The 16,050-nt window shown below is 43.4% G+C and overlaps 1 protein-coding gene and 2 long non-coding RNA genes across 5 annotated transcripts; 1 reads left to right on the forward strand and 2 right to left on the reverse strand.

Moving 5' to 3' along the window:
• Positions 1–492: 492 nt before the first annotated feature.
• On the forward strand, positions 493–2,081 carry LOC123154659 (uncharacterized). The gene is made up of 3 exons (XR_006476974.1): positions 493–755; positions 853–1,101; positions 1,176–2,081. It is a non-coding gene; the product is annotated as an uncharacterized lncRNA (long non-coding RNA).
• LOC123154660 (uncharacterized) lies at positions 1,035–3,495 on the reverse strand. Of its 2 annotated transcripts, none has more exons than XR_006476977.1 (4): positions 3,350–3,495; positions 2,025–3,230; positions 1,366–1,929; positions 1,035–1,266 (listed from the first exon to the last, which is right to left on the reverse strand). It is a non-coding gene; the product is annotated as an uncharacterized lncRNA (long non-coding RNA). The 2 variants fall into 2 exon arrangements; XR_006476976.1 differs by having other exon boundaries at positions 2,025–3,259.
• A 5,285-nt stretch (positions 3,496–8,780) lies between these two features.
• Positions 8,781–11,039, reverse strand: LOC123150318 (protein CURVATURE THYLAKOID 1B, chloroplastic). Of its 2 annotated transcripts, none has more exons than XM_044570175.1 (5): positions 10,779–11,039; positions 10,548–10,669; positions 9,347–9,451; positions 9,192–9,263; positions 8,781–9,104 (listed from the first exon to the last, which is right to left on the reverse strand). In XM_044570175.1, the coding sequence occupies exons 1-5, from the start codon at positions 10,921–10,923 to the stop codon at positions 9,033–9,035; spliced, it is 516 nt and encodes a 171-aa protein (XP_044426110.1). In that variant the 5' UTR covers positions 10,924–11,039; the 3' UTR covers positions 8,781–9,032. The 2 variants fall into 2 exon arrangements, with proteins under 2 accessions (XP_044426110.1, XP_044426108.1); XM_044570173.1 differs by having other exon boundaries at positions 9,347–9,457; positions 10,779–11,033.
• Between the last annotated feature and the right edge of the window lie 5,011 nt (positions 11,040–16,050).

Consider the following 16,050-nt stretch of genomic DNA (forward strand, 5'->3'; position numbering starts at 1 on the left):
CAATATATCCCTCCTTTTAGGGTTTAATGCTATCAATGACGAATCGGTCATTCACAATTCCTTTTTAATAATTAAGAAAAGTAATGAAACCTGCGATGGGCCGATGACTACTCAATAAACTTCTTTTATATGTGTATAAAAATATGCCAGATTTTTCTTGAACATCTATAGTCTTATCTATAGCAAAAGTATCTAATTAAGCATCTGCCGAAAATAGCTCGCGCGCTCTCGCTATCGTCGCGCGTTCGATCCGCTGGAGATGCGAGGTGCATGCCGTATTGCAGTTGGCGGTTAAGGAGAGTTTAATGCACGTACGTGACGGGCAAGAGACGCCGTGGGAGTCAACGTTGTTGCCGACGCGAGAGGAGGGTTGACGGTGTTTTCTAACGTGACGTTTGTTCCCGGTCCTGTACCTATACCGAAAGTACGGGAACGGCCGGTAGCGGGTGTTGCACAATTTTCTGATGGGCGGCCCATCGGATGTATTTAATGCAACCCACGGGTTCTTGCTTGTCTGTTCCCCATTCGATCCCCAAATCGAGAGACGAAACCCTAGCCGCGCCGCACAACTTCCTTTACCATATCCCAAATCGAAGCAGATATAACCGTAGCTTGCAAAGATGGCAGATCCAGGTGTTGACCAAGGTGCTCTGTCAGTCGTGCCTTGTCCGGATTGCGGGAGGAACGTGGTGACATACGTAGCGCGGCGCGGGCAGAATGCCGGCCAGCGTTTCGACAAGTGCCGGAATCACAATGTAAGTACAGTATCTTGGATGGGATTTTGGCTTTTTTTTCCTGATGTTTAGTTGGTCAGGTTCTGACGATGTATGTTTTCTTCTGAATCCATGGCAGCCGTCAGGGGGTGGATGTGATTTCTACAGGTGGGAGGAGGCCTACGCGGCCCATGTCGCCACTCTTGGTCTTGGAGGAGCAACTCCTGTAGTTGGCCAAGTCGGGCCAGGTCAGATGCAGGGCGGGCAGGCGGCTGGAGTTAGTAACTTTTGTTTGATACCAATGTCAGGGAGGTGCTGATCTGCGTCCTCGAGTGTCAGGGAGGTGCTGATCTGCGTTCTCCAATGTCAGGGAGATGATCAACAGCAGGTAATTCTGATGTTTTCTGTCTCTTAGGGTCTACCATGTTTACAACATTTGACCTTGGACGCTTCATTGTCCAGGTAGGCTTTTTTGTGACATCTGTGACAGTGACATACTTCCGGCTCCGTAAATGGTAAGGTGTCCGTGGGTACCGGGGTGATATCAGCATAGCTGCAGCCATAAAAACAGTGTGGACAGAATGCTTAGATATAGTTTGAAACTTTAGGAGAGGTGCTAGAAATAAAACACAGCTTGCATGAGATTGCTAACCCGTGTGTGCAGAATCATCGTCAGAAGGCATGTTAGTGAAACAGAGAGCACAAGGCGCAAGGGGCAGGTGGCATTTATTGCAATCAGGTTTTGCGCGGCTCCAGGAAGGGTAGGTGCTGGCAGCTTAGCTTCAGGAGTTTCCTCAACATACTGAAGTTGTTGATCCTTTGCTGGAATGATATTCAGAGCACATGATCATAGTGGTGTTTCTTTCATTTTAAAAAAAAAATCATGAGACGACGTGAGTGGTGATGAGTTGTTAAGTACATGTTTGAGAGACTATTCCAGCAAGCTGGAGAAGAGTGTGTGCGCATGCATTTGCAAGTGGTGATTCTGGAGGAAGCTGTGTCTGCAGGGATGTATCAACAAGCGTGGAGGTTAAATATTGAGCATGTGTGTACAAGTGCCAATGACAATCAAATGGAAACCAACATGACTCAGGTGTTATGAATCTTGGTGTGGAATCTGGGGCTCCAGTGCAGTTCTCTTTTCCTCTGCGTGCTTCTGCTAATGCTTCTTCATGACTCTGGGTTGAAGGTGCGCGACTCTGCTCTGCTGGCCTACCTGTAAAAAGCGAGGAGGGCAGACACAAGCAGTTAGTAACTTTTGTTTGATACCAATGTATTCAAGTCAAAAGTGAGTTTTCGATGGGAACGAACATTGGGTAACAACAAGCGCTGTCTTGGCGCTGACCAAGGGGCTTGGAGCTAGATGCACATGTTGATTGTCAAGCGAGCATTTTCTGCCTCGGCAATCCTGTTTGTGAACTCCTTGTACATAACAGTAGCAGCTGCATCTAGATTGCCACAAATCTGATTAACAAGAGCTTTGCACCTCTCTTGGTGTTCAGGCGATAACACTTTGCCAGGGGGCACGTGATTATCAGCAAAATGCAGCACAACGGATCGGATCCGATTGCAGACGTCGGAGGTAATGTATTGATAAGCAGTAGTCTTCACTTTTTGAATTGGAATCATGGATCCTTGGAGTAGAATTGGATGAATATACCATCGACCTTCATGCATTGCCCGCAGTGATCTTGTCTTTTTTTTTACGTGCAGTAGGGATTTTAGTTAGTTTTTTTTACAATGTAAGCATTGGGTCATGTAGAAATGACATGAAACAGGGGAGGCACTTATTTTGTTTCTGTTTAAGTGTCATGTTTCAGTTTTTGTTATACATGTATTCACACCTAGATGGGGATATGTGCTAGTGAAGTGAAATAATTACTTAAAGAGCAGCCACAAACTATCTCCTGCATGCATTTTGTTCTTTTTCGACATTTAGCCGGCGTTTGCCATATCTTACTCCAAAGCCGATCTCCCATGAATATAGATTGTAGTAACCATAGGCTTCCCCCAGTGTATCGAAGTTGCTTCCCAGAGCAGGAACTATGACAGTTTCAGTTTTCTTTTCTGCATAACTTGGCAATGCCATTTCCAACGCACTCATCCTGGCAGCACATGGGGGTCGTTCATCAGGTGCACGCCCCATACGGATTCTACATCATACAGATTTATGCTTTTCAGTAATGTATGTTTAATCCCATCATGAGTAGATGGCATGGCCGTATAGCAGCCGGTATGATAAACATGCTTCAAATATCGTAACAAGAAATTAGCAGTTAGAGCTATGATTGAACGAGAAACAAAATGCCGTGGACTTGTACATTTTAGTCCAACCAGGGGCTTGAGGGTTGTCTCCGCCTGTAGATTGCTCGGACGCCGGTGCGGACAGAGCAATCCCCTCGCAAGTGTTGTTCAACTCCATTTGTAAGTCCAGTGCGGCACCCCCGGCATCGCCAATGCTGGATTCAGCAGGCGTGCATACTAAAGCTTGGCTTGCAACATGGGCCAGAGGCGCATCTGCACAGGCCAGATCCGACAGGGGAAATCTATCTCAAAATAAAAATCATTCGAATAAATTTACCACCTATAACTTGTACCTGTCACGGATATCAGATAATTGGGTTGCCAAAGTTTACCTGTCGACTGGATCTGACAAGAACTCGATTCCATCGCCTCCCCGTCGCCATCTCCATCGCCAAGAGCTCCTCGCCTTAGGCGGCGTCCCAAGGAAGACTACAGATTTGCATTTACTTTGTAGTGTCGGTCGGGTCACCATGGAGACTTATCCATTCCACTCACGGTGTCAGTGTAACAGATGCACCGGACGGACGTTGTTATGTACAGTCACTACTAAGAAAAACCTTATACACAGAATCTTAGCAGCAGCGCGGTCTAAAAACAGACGCTACTGCTAATTAGCAGCAACGAGCTTTAGAAAAGAGCGCTGCTAATGACTGAGTAGCAGTAGCGCTCTAGGTGAAAAGAGCGCTACTACTATAATTGCCACGGTGTTGCCTCCAGGCTAGATATAGTAGTAGCGCCCTTTCCGTGGACGCGCTACTGCTAAAGAACTTAGTAGCAACGGTTTTGCTCAAAACTCGCTGCTGGTAAGTATGACCGTAACTAATTAAGTTTAGTCCCATACTGCTAAGCGAACAAGGTGTTTACCACCTTAAATATGTTGCTTCTCAACCTATCTCGAGCACTTGGTCTTCATTGAACTATATGTGTATGATTTGTGGTTGCAATATGAATCCTCGCTTGTACCTATACAGATACAGTGAGGATTCATGTTGACTATTTAGATTATACACAAAAAGATCAATGATGACCAATGTATATTTTTGATGTTTTCACTAAACAAAAGAAATAACTGCTTCCATTAGCAGTAGCGGTTTTCCCCAAAACGCGCTGTAGATAAGTTAGCTATAGCGCGTTTTCTGTACGTGCGCTACTGCTAGTTCGAGTTAACCACCCCCCGCATCAAAATTTCGCTAAGTCCTCCTTTCCCCCCCACCGGCCTGTTCCCCTACTCCCTGTCGCCGCCGCTCGAGCCCGAGCACGCCTGCGCCCTCACCGCTGTCGCCGCCGCCCGCCCTCAACCTCACCGCCGCCGCTCTCGACCACACTGTCGCCACCCTCGACCTCACCGTAGCCGCCCTCGACCGAGCCCGCCGAGCCCGTCGCCCAGGACCGCCACCCTCCCGATCCCGAGCCCGCCCTTGCCACCCCTCCGTCGCCGAGCACCTCCCCGCCACCGTCTCTCCCTCTGTAAGCCCCCCACCCCTCCCCAACCCCCTCTCTCTTTGCTTAGTTAGTAGATGATTTTAGTAGTAGTAGATGTTAATTTAGGGTTCATAGATAATTATTTTTAGAAGTAGTGGATATTAATTACTAGTAGTGATGGTAAACTAGTTGTATAATTAACAGTAGTACATGTTAATTAGTAGTAGATGTAGTAGTTAGATGTTAATTAGTAGTAGTAGATGTGCTAGTTTCTTTCTATTTATAGTGAGTTTATATTTAGTAAGAACTAGTTGAATTAATAGAACTAGTTTAGTTTTAGTTGAACTAGTTAAGTTTTAGTTGAACTAGTATAGTAACTAAATTAATAACTAGTTGAACTACTTCATTTTTAGAAAGAACTAGTTTTTTTTCTTTTTATACTAAGTTTATATTTAGTAAGAACTAGTTGAATTAATAGAACTAGTTGAATTAATAGAACTAGTTGAACATGCCATATTTGGTGTTATTTTTTAGTTTAAGCAATTATTTCATGTTTTGGTTACACCTCTGAGTGGCCTATGTTTTCCGGAGTGTTGATTAATTTTCGTTCCGGCAAATTTCAGGCGCTCGATATGTCCTTTTTTAGCAAAGGTCATGCCGGATTTTTCCGTGAATTCTGGCATGACTTGTGCTAGAATATGTACAAGTTTAATCTTTGAATTATAAACGTAGGAAATGTCGTACTCGGACGACGGCAGTCTCCCGGGGGAGTGTAGTTGGTGCCACGATGATCGAGGTATGTGCGACAGGTTCGTTCAGCTGGATGAAGATTGGCGCTTCAGCATTAAGCTCGAGGAGACCTTCGATGTTGAAACGGTACGCAACAACGACAAGTGTTTTTTTTCGTAATTAAGCATGACTTCAACTATTTCAACGTCTAATTTTCATCTTTTACAATTCGACTAGCTTATCCCATGTCATGCAAGACGCTATGTCTTGGAGAGGATGGGTTTGAAGACCATGAAAATTTTCAAACAAAGAAAATACACCTAAGGACCCACCATGATATCGATTTTGAAATAAATCTGTACAATTCTCATAGCGTAACCCATTTTGGTTGCCAAAATTGGAAAGCACTTTGCAAAATGTATGGTTTTTATGAGGGTATGATTGTCAGCATGGATCTTGGTGATCCTGACATCGAGCAAGACAATATGGACATTTGGGTCCTTGTTGATACGCTTTCGATTCTACCGCAATGTGAGTTTCTCAAACGTAGTTATTAACTAATTTATATTGTTTATTTCAAAATAGTTGACAGCTTATTTCCATTGACAGCTTATTTTGAATCTTCAAAGAATGTGCAGAAGATGGTAGACAAAACCCACTATACTGATGGCTCCGAATTAACTTATAAGGAGAAAAATCATCTGATTGCTTATTGTACTTTTTTTGAGAATTACAATACCTATTATCGAACTCCTCCAAATTATGGTGAATACGTGCTACTAGTGCACGTGTTGAACCACGATAACTTCTATGGAGATACCCTGGTAAGATATTTTACTATTACGACATCCGTGCATCTTTTGCATACTTTTAAAATTAGTACATCATTGCTAACTACGAAGTTATTACTATGTTTTTCAACAGAAAATCCCGATGGATTGTGTGCCTCATCTGATGTATTACAATGGTCGCCTTGAAGTTCTGAACCTACAGCCAGGTCATCCTACGGATCTCACTTATGCATATCAAATTTCTGAAACCGGTGAACACATGCTAATCAAAGAGTGGAAAAAATGTTTGGACATTCGTAAGGAGGTTCTTGGAAGCAACATTAAGCGAAAGGCAAGAATTGGAGACAGGATAATCTGCATTCTTCATAATGGCTAGCGAGGGGCTATCTTGTTTTTTTGCTATTTTACCTTAAAAAATATAGTAGGTCCTAAGAGAATGTAGTAGGTCCTATGAGGTACAATATGTTTATTATGTGATACAATGTGTTAGAGTTGAAGATGTCAGAAGTACTTGTGATTACGACTAGTGACCAATGATATGATGATGATGATGATAAGTTGTTAATGATATGATGATGATGATGATATTTATTATATCATTGGATGAAAGAACCGCGGATTAGTTTCAAGTGGATGTCCGTCCACTTGAAACTAGTCCACACGGTTCTTTCACCCCGTGATGTAATAACTCATTATGATGTAAAAACAATTTGTAAATTCCTGTTGTATGAAAATTTGTGTAAAGGTGTACGAATACAACATGAAATAAAAAAGAAATAAAATACAAAATGATAGTAGCAGCGCGGGCAGAGAGAAGCGCTACTACTAATTACCAGCAGCGCTCCTCCTGGAACTCGCTGCTACTAAATCGATTTAGCCATAGCGTGGGTGAAGGCACGCTACTGCTATTCGTTAGCTATAGCGCCTTATCAGTAGCGCACCATCCCGCGCTACTGATAGGTCTAAAATCCGCGATGCTGCTAGCCTTTTCCCTAGTAGTGAGTATTTACGCACCGAAACTGCTGCATGCACGATACAACTGGCCGATCTATGCACGACATCTAAATCCTGCGGCCAGCGCCCTGTTCAATCATGCATATGTCCGGCCGGATTTTTTTATCGTCCGTGCATTGTCCAAAGAATGTCGTGTGCATAGCACGACTCTTTACGCACCTGTACCAACGGAACATGGCAATCCTGGACTGATATGTATCCGTCATTTCCTACGGCTCCGTCTGCGCGCCTCGCCACTGGACGTCCGTACTCTTGCTGTATCTATACGCCCGTATCGAATAAAGTACGCAACGCGTCGTCCGCTTGCTCGTCCAGCTAGCAGGAGCGCGCGAGCTCGTCCGCACCGTAGTAGATGGTGTGAACCTGGTACAATTTGTCACTTCAAACAACTTGAGATACTAGCAAAAGCACTGTCCCAACTAAAAGAACACAAGTTGTTACATATATTTACACCATGCTTTTCTGAAGGGGTAAAGCCAAGAGTACCCCCCACAAACAGAATGTCGACTACACGTATAAGAGGAAACTACTATGCTTGTGCGTGCGAATATACTCCAGAGTTACATATGCCACCTCAGGATAATTCATCATTTGTCCAATTCTCTAATTTAAAATACTCCATAACAAATAGATCATGTTGCCAATGCGCTGGAGGGGGGCATGAGAATGTCCTCACACCATTGGTTAATAGATTGGTCTAGGTCAGGCGAGGTCGGAGCAGGCATCTCATGTAGAACACTAACTGTCTTCCATACCTCTTGCGAGAAAGGGCAGTCCTGACATAGGTAGGGACGTAGCCAGGCCCAGGCAACACTGGCCATGGCCTGGGGCGTGGCAACAACTTAATTAATTGACTTTAGCAATTGTAGACACTGTTCTGCATTGTTCATCACTATAGTAAGAGGTTGGCATGGGTCGTTACCTTATCACGTCTACGCAACTGGACATAGTGTACGGTGGTATCGTTGGTCGCAGGGCACAAGTGACAGGTAGGGCTAGATTCTCCGAGTGGCAGAGAAGTTTCATGTTTCCACCTTTTCTTTGGTATAATTATCTCAACATGTGTGCTTTCACTGTGCGTCTAATCTACACATGGGAATCCTCTACCATACAATGTGTGTTAGTGCATTCTAAGTGGATTTTAAATCACATTGCATTTAATTGTGACCTGCACAATTTTTCATGCTACTTTTTTGCTTATGGGGAAATCTTTCACATAGTTTAAATCGTAATGTTTGAATTATTATTCTACACAATATTTAAAAACCATATATTCAAATCCGCTACAACATGTGTGGTATTATCTAGTTCATAGAAGTAATCAGGCTCTGAACTTGTGGATGAGCGGTTGGTTGTAAGTCCACCCGGCGAAGACACTGAAGCGAAGGGGGAGACCAAAATATTTGCCGGGAAGGAAGCCAATCTAGCTAGAAAAACAAATAGTGTGTCAACAAGGTCAATGTGGTCATGACAAAAGGGGAAGACCTCCATCTTGAGTGGATTTGTTCTAAGGTTAGTCGCTCCGACTAAAGCATCGAGGATGTGGCACAGGGCCAAGAGCTTGTCTTTGTTAGGACTAGCAAAAATTTCGGTGTCATCAAGATAAAATTAATATACAATATATTTGGATTTAGTTATATGCGGGCTTCTTTACTTACCGATTTACATCCTTAGGCCTAATTCCTAAAATAGGCTACGATTGCATCTGGGTTGGATAAACCATACACACCATAGACCACCTCTGGGTTGGATAAATCATAGACACCATATCATACCAACCTCCCATAAGTTTCATGTTTGCTCTGCATAAAAGGGGCAATGTTGGGATTATTTGGTCTAGCCTCCATGTCCTACATGGGTCTTACTTGCTTATTCCAGTTATCACATACACCACATTTTTCTCTAGAAAGCACGACATACATTTTTCGCCGAATATTTCAAACATAACGAACACTACATCACAAACTCAGTAACATATGGTTGAAACACACAACTTAGTATTTCTCCCAAAACGAGAGAGAAGTTATTACACTCAGCTGCCCAACCATATGTGAACACATCATGCATCGCCGGATCCAACAATTCTCATTTTGAGATCATAAGCTTTGGCAAACAATTCCTCTCTGTTTTCCTGCAAGTGGTAAATAAGTGGTGAAAAGGTTGAACATAGTAGAGTGCACACCAAAAGAAAGTACTTATGAAGCAAATAGATACATACCTTGAAAAGAAGATACCGTGAGCTGAACCAAACCGTGTATCCGAGGCCCACCATCTCCAGTATTCTTGGGAGCTGAGGGCAATATCACATTTAGTTAAAGATCTAAGATGGCAGAAAGAATTTTACATTCATGCAGAGATCTAATGACTACTGACCAAGGGGATGGAGTCAATTGCTGAAACAACAGCGGACAAAACCCATCCGGCAAAGAAAGCACCGGTGCCATATATGACATATGTGGCCATCTCCTTGAAGCCCAACTGGAGCTTTTCAACAAACAATTAGAAGAATCAACCACATGTGCAAAGAAATAATGTATAACAAATCATATTAATTTGTTTCTGCAAATGATATACAGCCTAGTGGGACGCACAAATTCATGTTTCTACTGAAAACTATAAATTATAGAGGCTTTAGTAAGGTTAAGCTGTTTTATTGCCTTGCAAAATTTAGGACTCACAAATTCATCCTTCTAAACATTTTTTTTTGCGAGCTCATCCTTCTAAACATGTTCACAACCTTACTAGCTCAATTGTAGGAGTATATAATACTCCATCCGTTCCTAAATATTTGCCTTTTTAGAGATTTCAAATGGACTACCACATATGGATGTATATAGACATATTTTAAGGTGTAGATTCATTCATTTTGCTCCGTATGTACTCACTTATTGAAATCTCTAGAAAGACAAATATTTAGAAATGGAGGGAATAATAATAATCAAAATTAAATTACAATATTTTTTTGGGAATGCCAAGGAGCCGGTCGACTAAAATTTCCCTTTGAGACAGTTGATTTTGTCAGGATCAATCTCAAGCGTTAGATAAAAAAGAAACAGTCTAGATTACGTCTTCTTCCTTCTTCCTAAAAACAGATCGCCAGTGTTCTTCTTCCTCCGCCGCATGTTGCCACTGGCCGGGTCGCCTGCTGCCACCCCTGCGACCGCCTCGCCGCACCGCCGTCCCCTAAACCGCCCCCACCGCATGTCTTGCCCCCGCCCCCGTCCATCCCTCTAGCCTCGGGCTATGACAGGTTTTTCTCCGGCGAACTTGCACCACCGCCGTGCCATCTCCCCCACCCCGACCCTAAGATAGATGGTGGGGTAGCCTGCCAGCGAGCTTCTTCCTCTCCTCCGGCGAGTTTCTTCCTCCCCTCCGGCTGTTTCTCCCTTCTAGCGAAATCGACTGCCCCAAATTCAAAAGTTCAGGTGACTGACATGTAGCTATTATGTATTTCTTTCTGTGTAACTCCACGCCAAGATCCACAACAACTCCCCCGCCCCCCGTCTAAACATAGCCACAAAAGTACCTTTGACGCAATACAACAAACAAGTCACGTGCAAAGCAGGGAAGTCACCTTGTCGGCAGCCACCTCGTCACCGACGATGTCCACCGCCACCAGGTTGTGCCCGAACGGCGTGGCCGCGGCCATCCTTATTGCATCCGTAACCCCCACCTCCGTGCCGGAGCAGCGCAGCCCTGCAAAAACACACCGCCACAACAAAAGAATCCTCAGGTTAGGCTTCCATCCGTTCGGCCGGTAAATCCGACGAGCGTGAGAGCGTCCTGTTCTGTTCCCGAACTAGACCTGTAGTTGGGAGGCCGCGGCGGCGGAGGGAGAGACGGGCAGGCACCGGAGCGGCGAGCGCGACGTCGCACGGGGGTGCGCGTCCGCGCGGGAGGTGGGGAAGGGCGGCGGCGGCGGGGGTGCTGATGCAGAGCAAGGCCGCCATTGCGTCAGCTTTGTTCCGCCGCAGTTCGAGTGTCTGCCGAGGCTGTGAGGGCGATGCTTTCGCGGCGCTCTATATATACACCGGCGCTCCTACTGTTTCGTTTGCCTTTCTTGTTTTTAGAAGAGTTTTATGTGTGTGTGTGTGTGTGTCAGTGTGTGTAAGTGTGTTTCTACTGTCTTTGGAGTGTTCTTAAACTGACGTAGCATGTCCATGTGACAGCTTATGTGTGCCTGCTCGTTGCTACTGCGTTTGGAGGGTAGCCATGCCGACTTTTGTCGCGGTTTATTTATGTACACCTGTGCGTTTCTACTACTGACCGTTCTTTTTGAGATGCGTCTCTACCAACCATGAATTGCATGCAGCACACCTGTGTCCGGAGCATGTGTTTGTCACAGCTACGGCCTACGGTCCTACTGTATCTGTTTGGGCTTACTTATGCAAACATGTTTTTTTGTTGAGCATACATATGTGCTGCCATCATTTTTGGAATGCCTCTCAGCTGTCCACAGCATGTCCTTGTGACGGCTATCACGCTGTGTATTTGGTGCTTCTTAACCATATTTGGAATGTATCTCAACCGTCTATGGCATGCTCATGTGATGGCTATGACACTTTTTTGTTTGGGTTTTTGCACAAGTCCAAACAAACACCTAAACTTTTATGGTTTTGCTATTTTCCAGGTACCTGAATTTTTTTTATCGCGCCAGTCACCTTCTTCCTTCCTTTCTTCATGCTGGACCTCTTGCCGGAGAAGAAAAAATGTTGTCGGGTAAGAGCAACCCCACTATCTTTCTTAGGGGAAGCCATGACCTCACTATGGGGAAGTTGCAACTCTATTATCTATCTTAGAGGAAGGGGGGGGGGGGATCGCCGGAGGTTTTCACCGGTGGTGTGGGGCTTAGAGGGATAGCCAGGGCGGTGGCCAGCAACGGCGGTGGGGGAGGCCGAGGGGAGGGTGCGGCGATAGAATGCCTTAAAAAGATGCACATAAAAAATTGGTTCAATATTCTCATAGCAGGGGGGAAGCTATCGAGCAGCTCGGTGGGCCGACCCAATTCACATGCACGGATGCGCGATTGTTCGGTATTACACCACTATAGTTATCTCTCGCCTAATGCGAGATGTAGCTCTCGCTCGCCACTAGCGCCCGCACATATTAGTTGGCCCATTAGTGGGTTTTAGCTTGCACAATCGCTGCAGTCGCTCTCTTGATTTATTTTTCTTCTCTTCTTCTGTTGTACACTAGTTGTACAAGTTCAAGTTTGACTGTGTACTTTCTTTGTTGTCTTCTATCGATCTTTGTTGGTTTTTTGTTTTTTTCTATGTGTTTTATTTACATTTTTCATCAAGGTTCTTATGTTTTAATTTGTTTTCACTTCCCTGTCCTTTCTTGTGTTTTTTTTTTCATTTGTTCTCTTTGTTTTCATAAGGTTTGTCTTTTATTTTAGGGCTTTTATCATTTATACCACCGGTTGTGTTTCACTACTTCGTTTTGTCACTAGGAATTTTAACTGCTAAAAAATGACATCGCTTTATTAGGCGTATGCTTAAAGATTCCATTAGACAACATTATTGTCAGCTCAAAACACATTTACCATGTTATAATGGCAAAAATACACATGGACCAACATGTCAACTTTTCCTCTATCTCAGTATGATAAAGTATGGGTCCCACTCAATCCCCAACAACGTTTTTATTTTCCTCTATAATTATTCGCTTGCTTACTCTTGACAAGTGGGTCCCACACTTACCATAGATAGAGAGAGCTCACATGTGGGACTATGGGTATTTTGGTCATATAACTAAGGCCTTGTTCGGTTACACCCCTCCACAAGAGGATTGGAGGGGATTTGGGGAGGTTTTGACTTGCAAGGGATTAAATCCACTTCAATCCCTGTCAAACCCCCTTTGAATCCCTCTCAACCGAACACAGCCTAAAGGAAATATGCCCTAGAGGCAATAATAAAAGTTTTTATTTATTTCCTTATTTCATGATAAATGTTTATTATTCATGCTAGAATTGTATTAACCGGAAACATAATACATGTGTGAATACATAGACAAACACAGTGTCACTAGTATGCCTCTACTTGACTAGCTCGTTGATCAAAGATGGTTAAGTTTCCTAACCATAGACATGAGTTGTCATTTTATTAACGGGGTCACATCATTAGGAGAATGATGTGATTGACTTGACCCATTCCGTTAGCTTAGCACTTGATCGTTTAGTTTGTTGCTATTGCTTTCTTCATGACTTATACATGTTCCTATGACTATGAGATTATGCAACTCCCGTTTACCAGAGGAACACTTTGTGTGCCATCAAACGTCACAACGTAACTGAGTGATTATAAAGGTGCTCTACAGGTGTCTCCTGCTACGTCTTGAGCTTGCGTTGGTTTTCCCCGAAGAGGAAGGGATGATGCAGCAGAGTAGCGTAAGTATTTCCCTCAGTTTTTGAGAACCAAGGTATCAATCCAGTAGGAGGCCACGCTCAAGTCCCTCGTACCTGCACAAAGCGATAGCTACTCACAACCAACGCGATTAGGGGTTGTCAATCCCTTCACGGTCACTTACGAGAGTGATATCTGATAGATATAATATTTTTGGTATTTTTGGTATAAAGATGCAAAGTAAAAGGTAAAAGCAAAGTAAAAAAGCAAAGCAAGATTAAAGTGATGGAGATTGATATGATGAGAATAGACCCGGGGGCCATAGGTTTCACTAGTGGCTTCTCTCAAGAGCATAAGTATTCTACGGTGGGTGAACAAATTACTGCTGAGCAATTGACAGAATTGAGCATAGTTATGAGAATATCTAGGCATGATCATGTATATAGGCATCACGTCCGTGACAAGTTGATCGAAACAATTCTGCATCTACTACTATTACTCCACTCATCGACCGCTATCCAGCATGCATCTAGAGTATTAAGTTAAAAACAGAGTAACGCCTTAAGCAAGATGACATGATGTAGAGAGATAAATTCATGCAATATGAAATAAACCCCATCTTGTTATCCTCGATGGCAACGATACAATACGTGCCTTGCTGCCCCTTCTGTCACTGGGTAAGGACACCGCAAGATCGAACCCAAAGCTAAGCACTTCTCCCATGGCAAGAACTACCAATCTAGTTGGCCAAACCAAACGGATAATTTGAAGAGACTTGCAAAGATAACCAATCATACATAAAAGAATTCAGAGAAGATTCAAATATTATTCATAGATAGACTTGATCATAAACCCACAATTCATCGTTCTCAACAAACACACCGCAAAAAGAAGATTACATCGAATAGATCTCCACAAGAGAGGGGGAGAACTTTGTATTGAGATTCAAAGAGAGAGAAGAAGCCATCTAGCTACTAACTATGGACCCGAAGGTCTGAGGTAAACTACTCACACTTCATCGGAGATGCTATGATGATGTAGAAGCCCTCTGTGATGACGGCCCTCTTCCGGCGGAGCTCTGGAACAGGCCCCAAGATGGGATCTCGTGGATACAGAAAGTTACGGCGGTGGAATTAGGTTTTTGGCTCATGTTCTGATCATTTGGGGGTACGTGTGTATATATAGGAGGAAGAAGTACGTCGGTGGAGCACCGAGGGGCCCACGAGGCAGGGGGCGCGCCCTAGGGGGGCGCCCCCACCCTCGTGACCTCCTCTTTGACCCCCTGGAGTAGGGTCCAAGTCTCCTGGATCATGCTCGGTGAGAAAATCACGTTCCCGAAGATTTTATTCCGTTTGGACTCCGTTTGATATTCTGTTTATCCGAAACACTGAAATAGGCAAAAAACAGCAATTCTGGGCTGGGCCTCCGGTTAATAGGTTAGTCCCAAGAATAATATAAAAGTGGAAAATAAAGCCCAATATAGTCCAAAACAGTGGATAATATAGCATGGAGCAATCAAAAATTATAGATACGTTGGAGACGTATCAGGCATCCCCAAGCTTAATTCTTGCTCGTCCTCGAGTAGGTAAATGATAAAAAGAGAATTTTTGATGCGGAGTGCTACTTGGCGTAATTTCAATGCAAATCTTCTTAATTGTGGTATGAATATTTAGATTAGAAAGATTCAAGAGAAAAGTTTATATTGACACAAAAATAATAATACTTCAAGCATACTAACAAAGCAATTATGTCTTCTCAAAATAACATGGCCAAAGAAAGTTATCCCTACAAAATCATATAGTCTGGCTATGCTCCATCTTCACCACACAAAGTATTTAAATCATGCACAACCCCGATGACAAGCCAAGCAATTGTTTCATACTCTAACTTTTTCAAAACTTTTTCAATCTTCACGCAATACATGAGCGTGAGCCATGGATATAGCACTATAGGTGGAATAGAAGAGTGGTTGTGGAGAAGACAAAAAGGAGGGGAAGATAGTCTCACATCAACTAGGCGTATCAACGGGCTATGGAGATGCCCATCAATAGATATCAATGTGAGTGAGTAGGGATTGCCATGCAACGGATGCACTAGAGCTATAAATGTATGAAAGCTCAACAAAAGAAACTAAGTGGGTGTGCATCCAACTTGCTTGCTCACGAAGACCTAGGGCAATTTTGAGGAAGCCCATCATTGGAATATACAAGCCAAGTTCTATAATGTAAAATTCCCACTAGTATATGAAAGTGACAACATATGAGACTCTCTATATGAAGAACATGGTGCTACTTTGAAGCACAATATATGAGACTCGCTATATCATGGTGCTACTTTGAAGCACAAGTGTGGAAAAAGGAAAGTAGCATTGCCCCTTTTTATTTATTTTCTTTTTTGGGGCCTTTTTTTTCTTTGGCCTTTCTCTTTTTTTTTTATTGGGACAATGCTCTATTGAATGATGATCATCACACTTTTATTTATTTACAACTCAATGATTACAACTCGATTCTAAAACAAAGTATGACTCTATATGGATGCCTCCGGCGGTGTACCGGGATATGCAATGAATCAAGAGTGACAAGTATGAAAAATTATGAACGGTGGCTTTGCCACAAATACTATGTCAACTACATGATCATGCTAAGCAATATGACAATGATGAATGTGTCATGATGAACTAGATGGTGGAAAGTTGCATGGCAATATATCTCGGAATGGCTATGGAAATGCCAT

This window comes from Triticum aestivum, chromosome 7A (genome assembly GCF_018294505.1).
Source record: "Triticum aestivum cultivar Chinese Spring chromosome 7A, IWGSC CS RefSeq v2.1, whole genome shotgun sequence".
NCBI lineage: Eukaryota > Viridiplantae > Streptophyta > Magnoliopsida > Poales > Poaceae > Triticum > Triticum aestivum.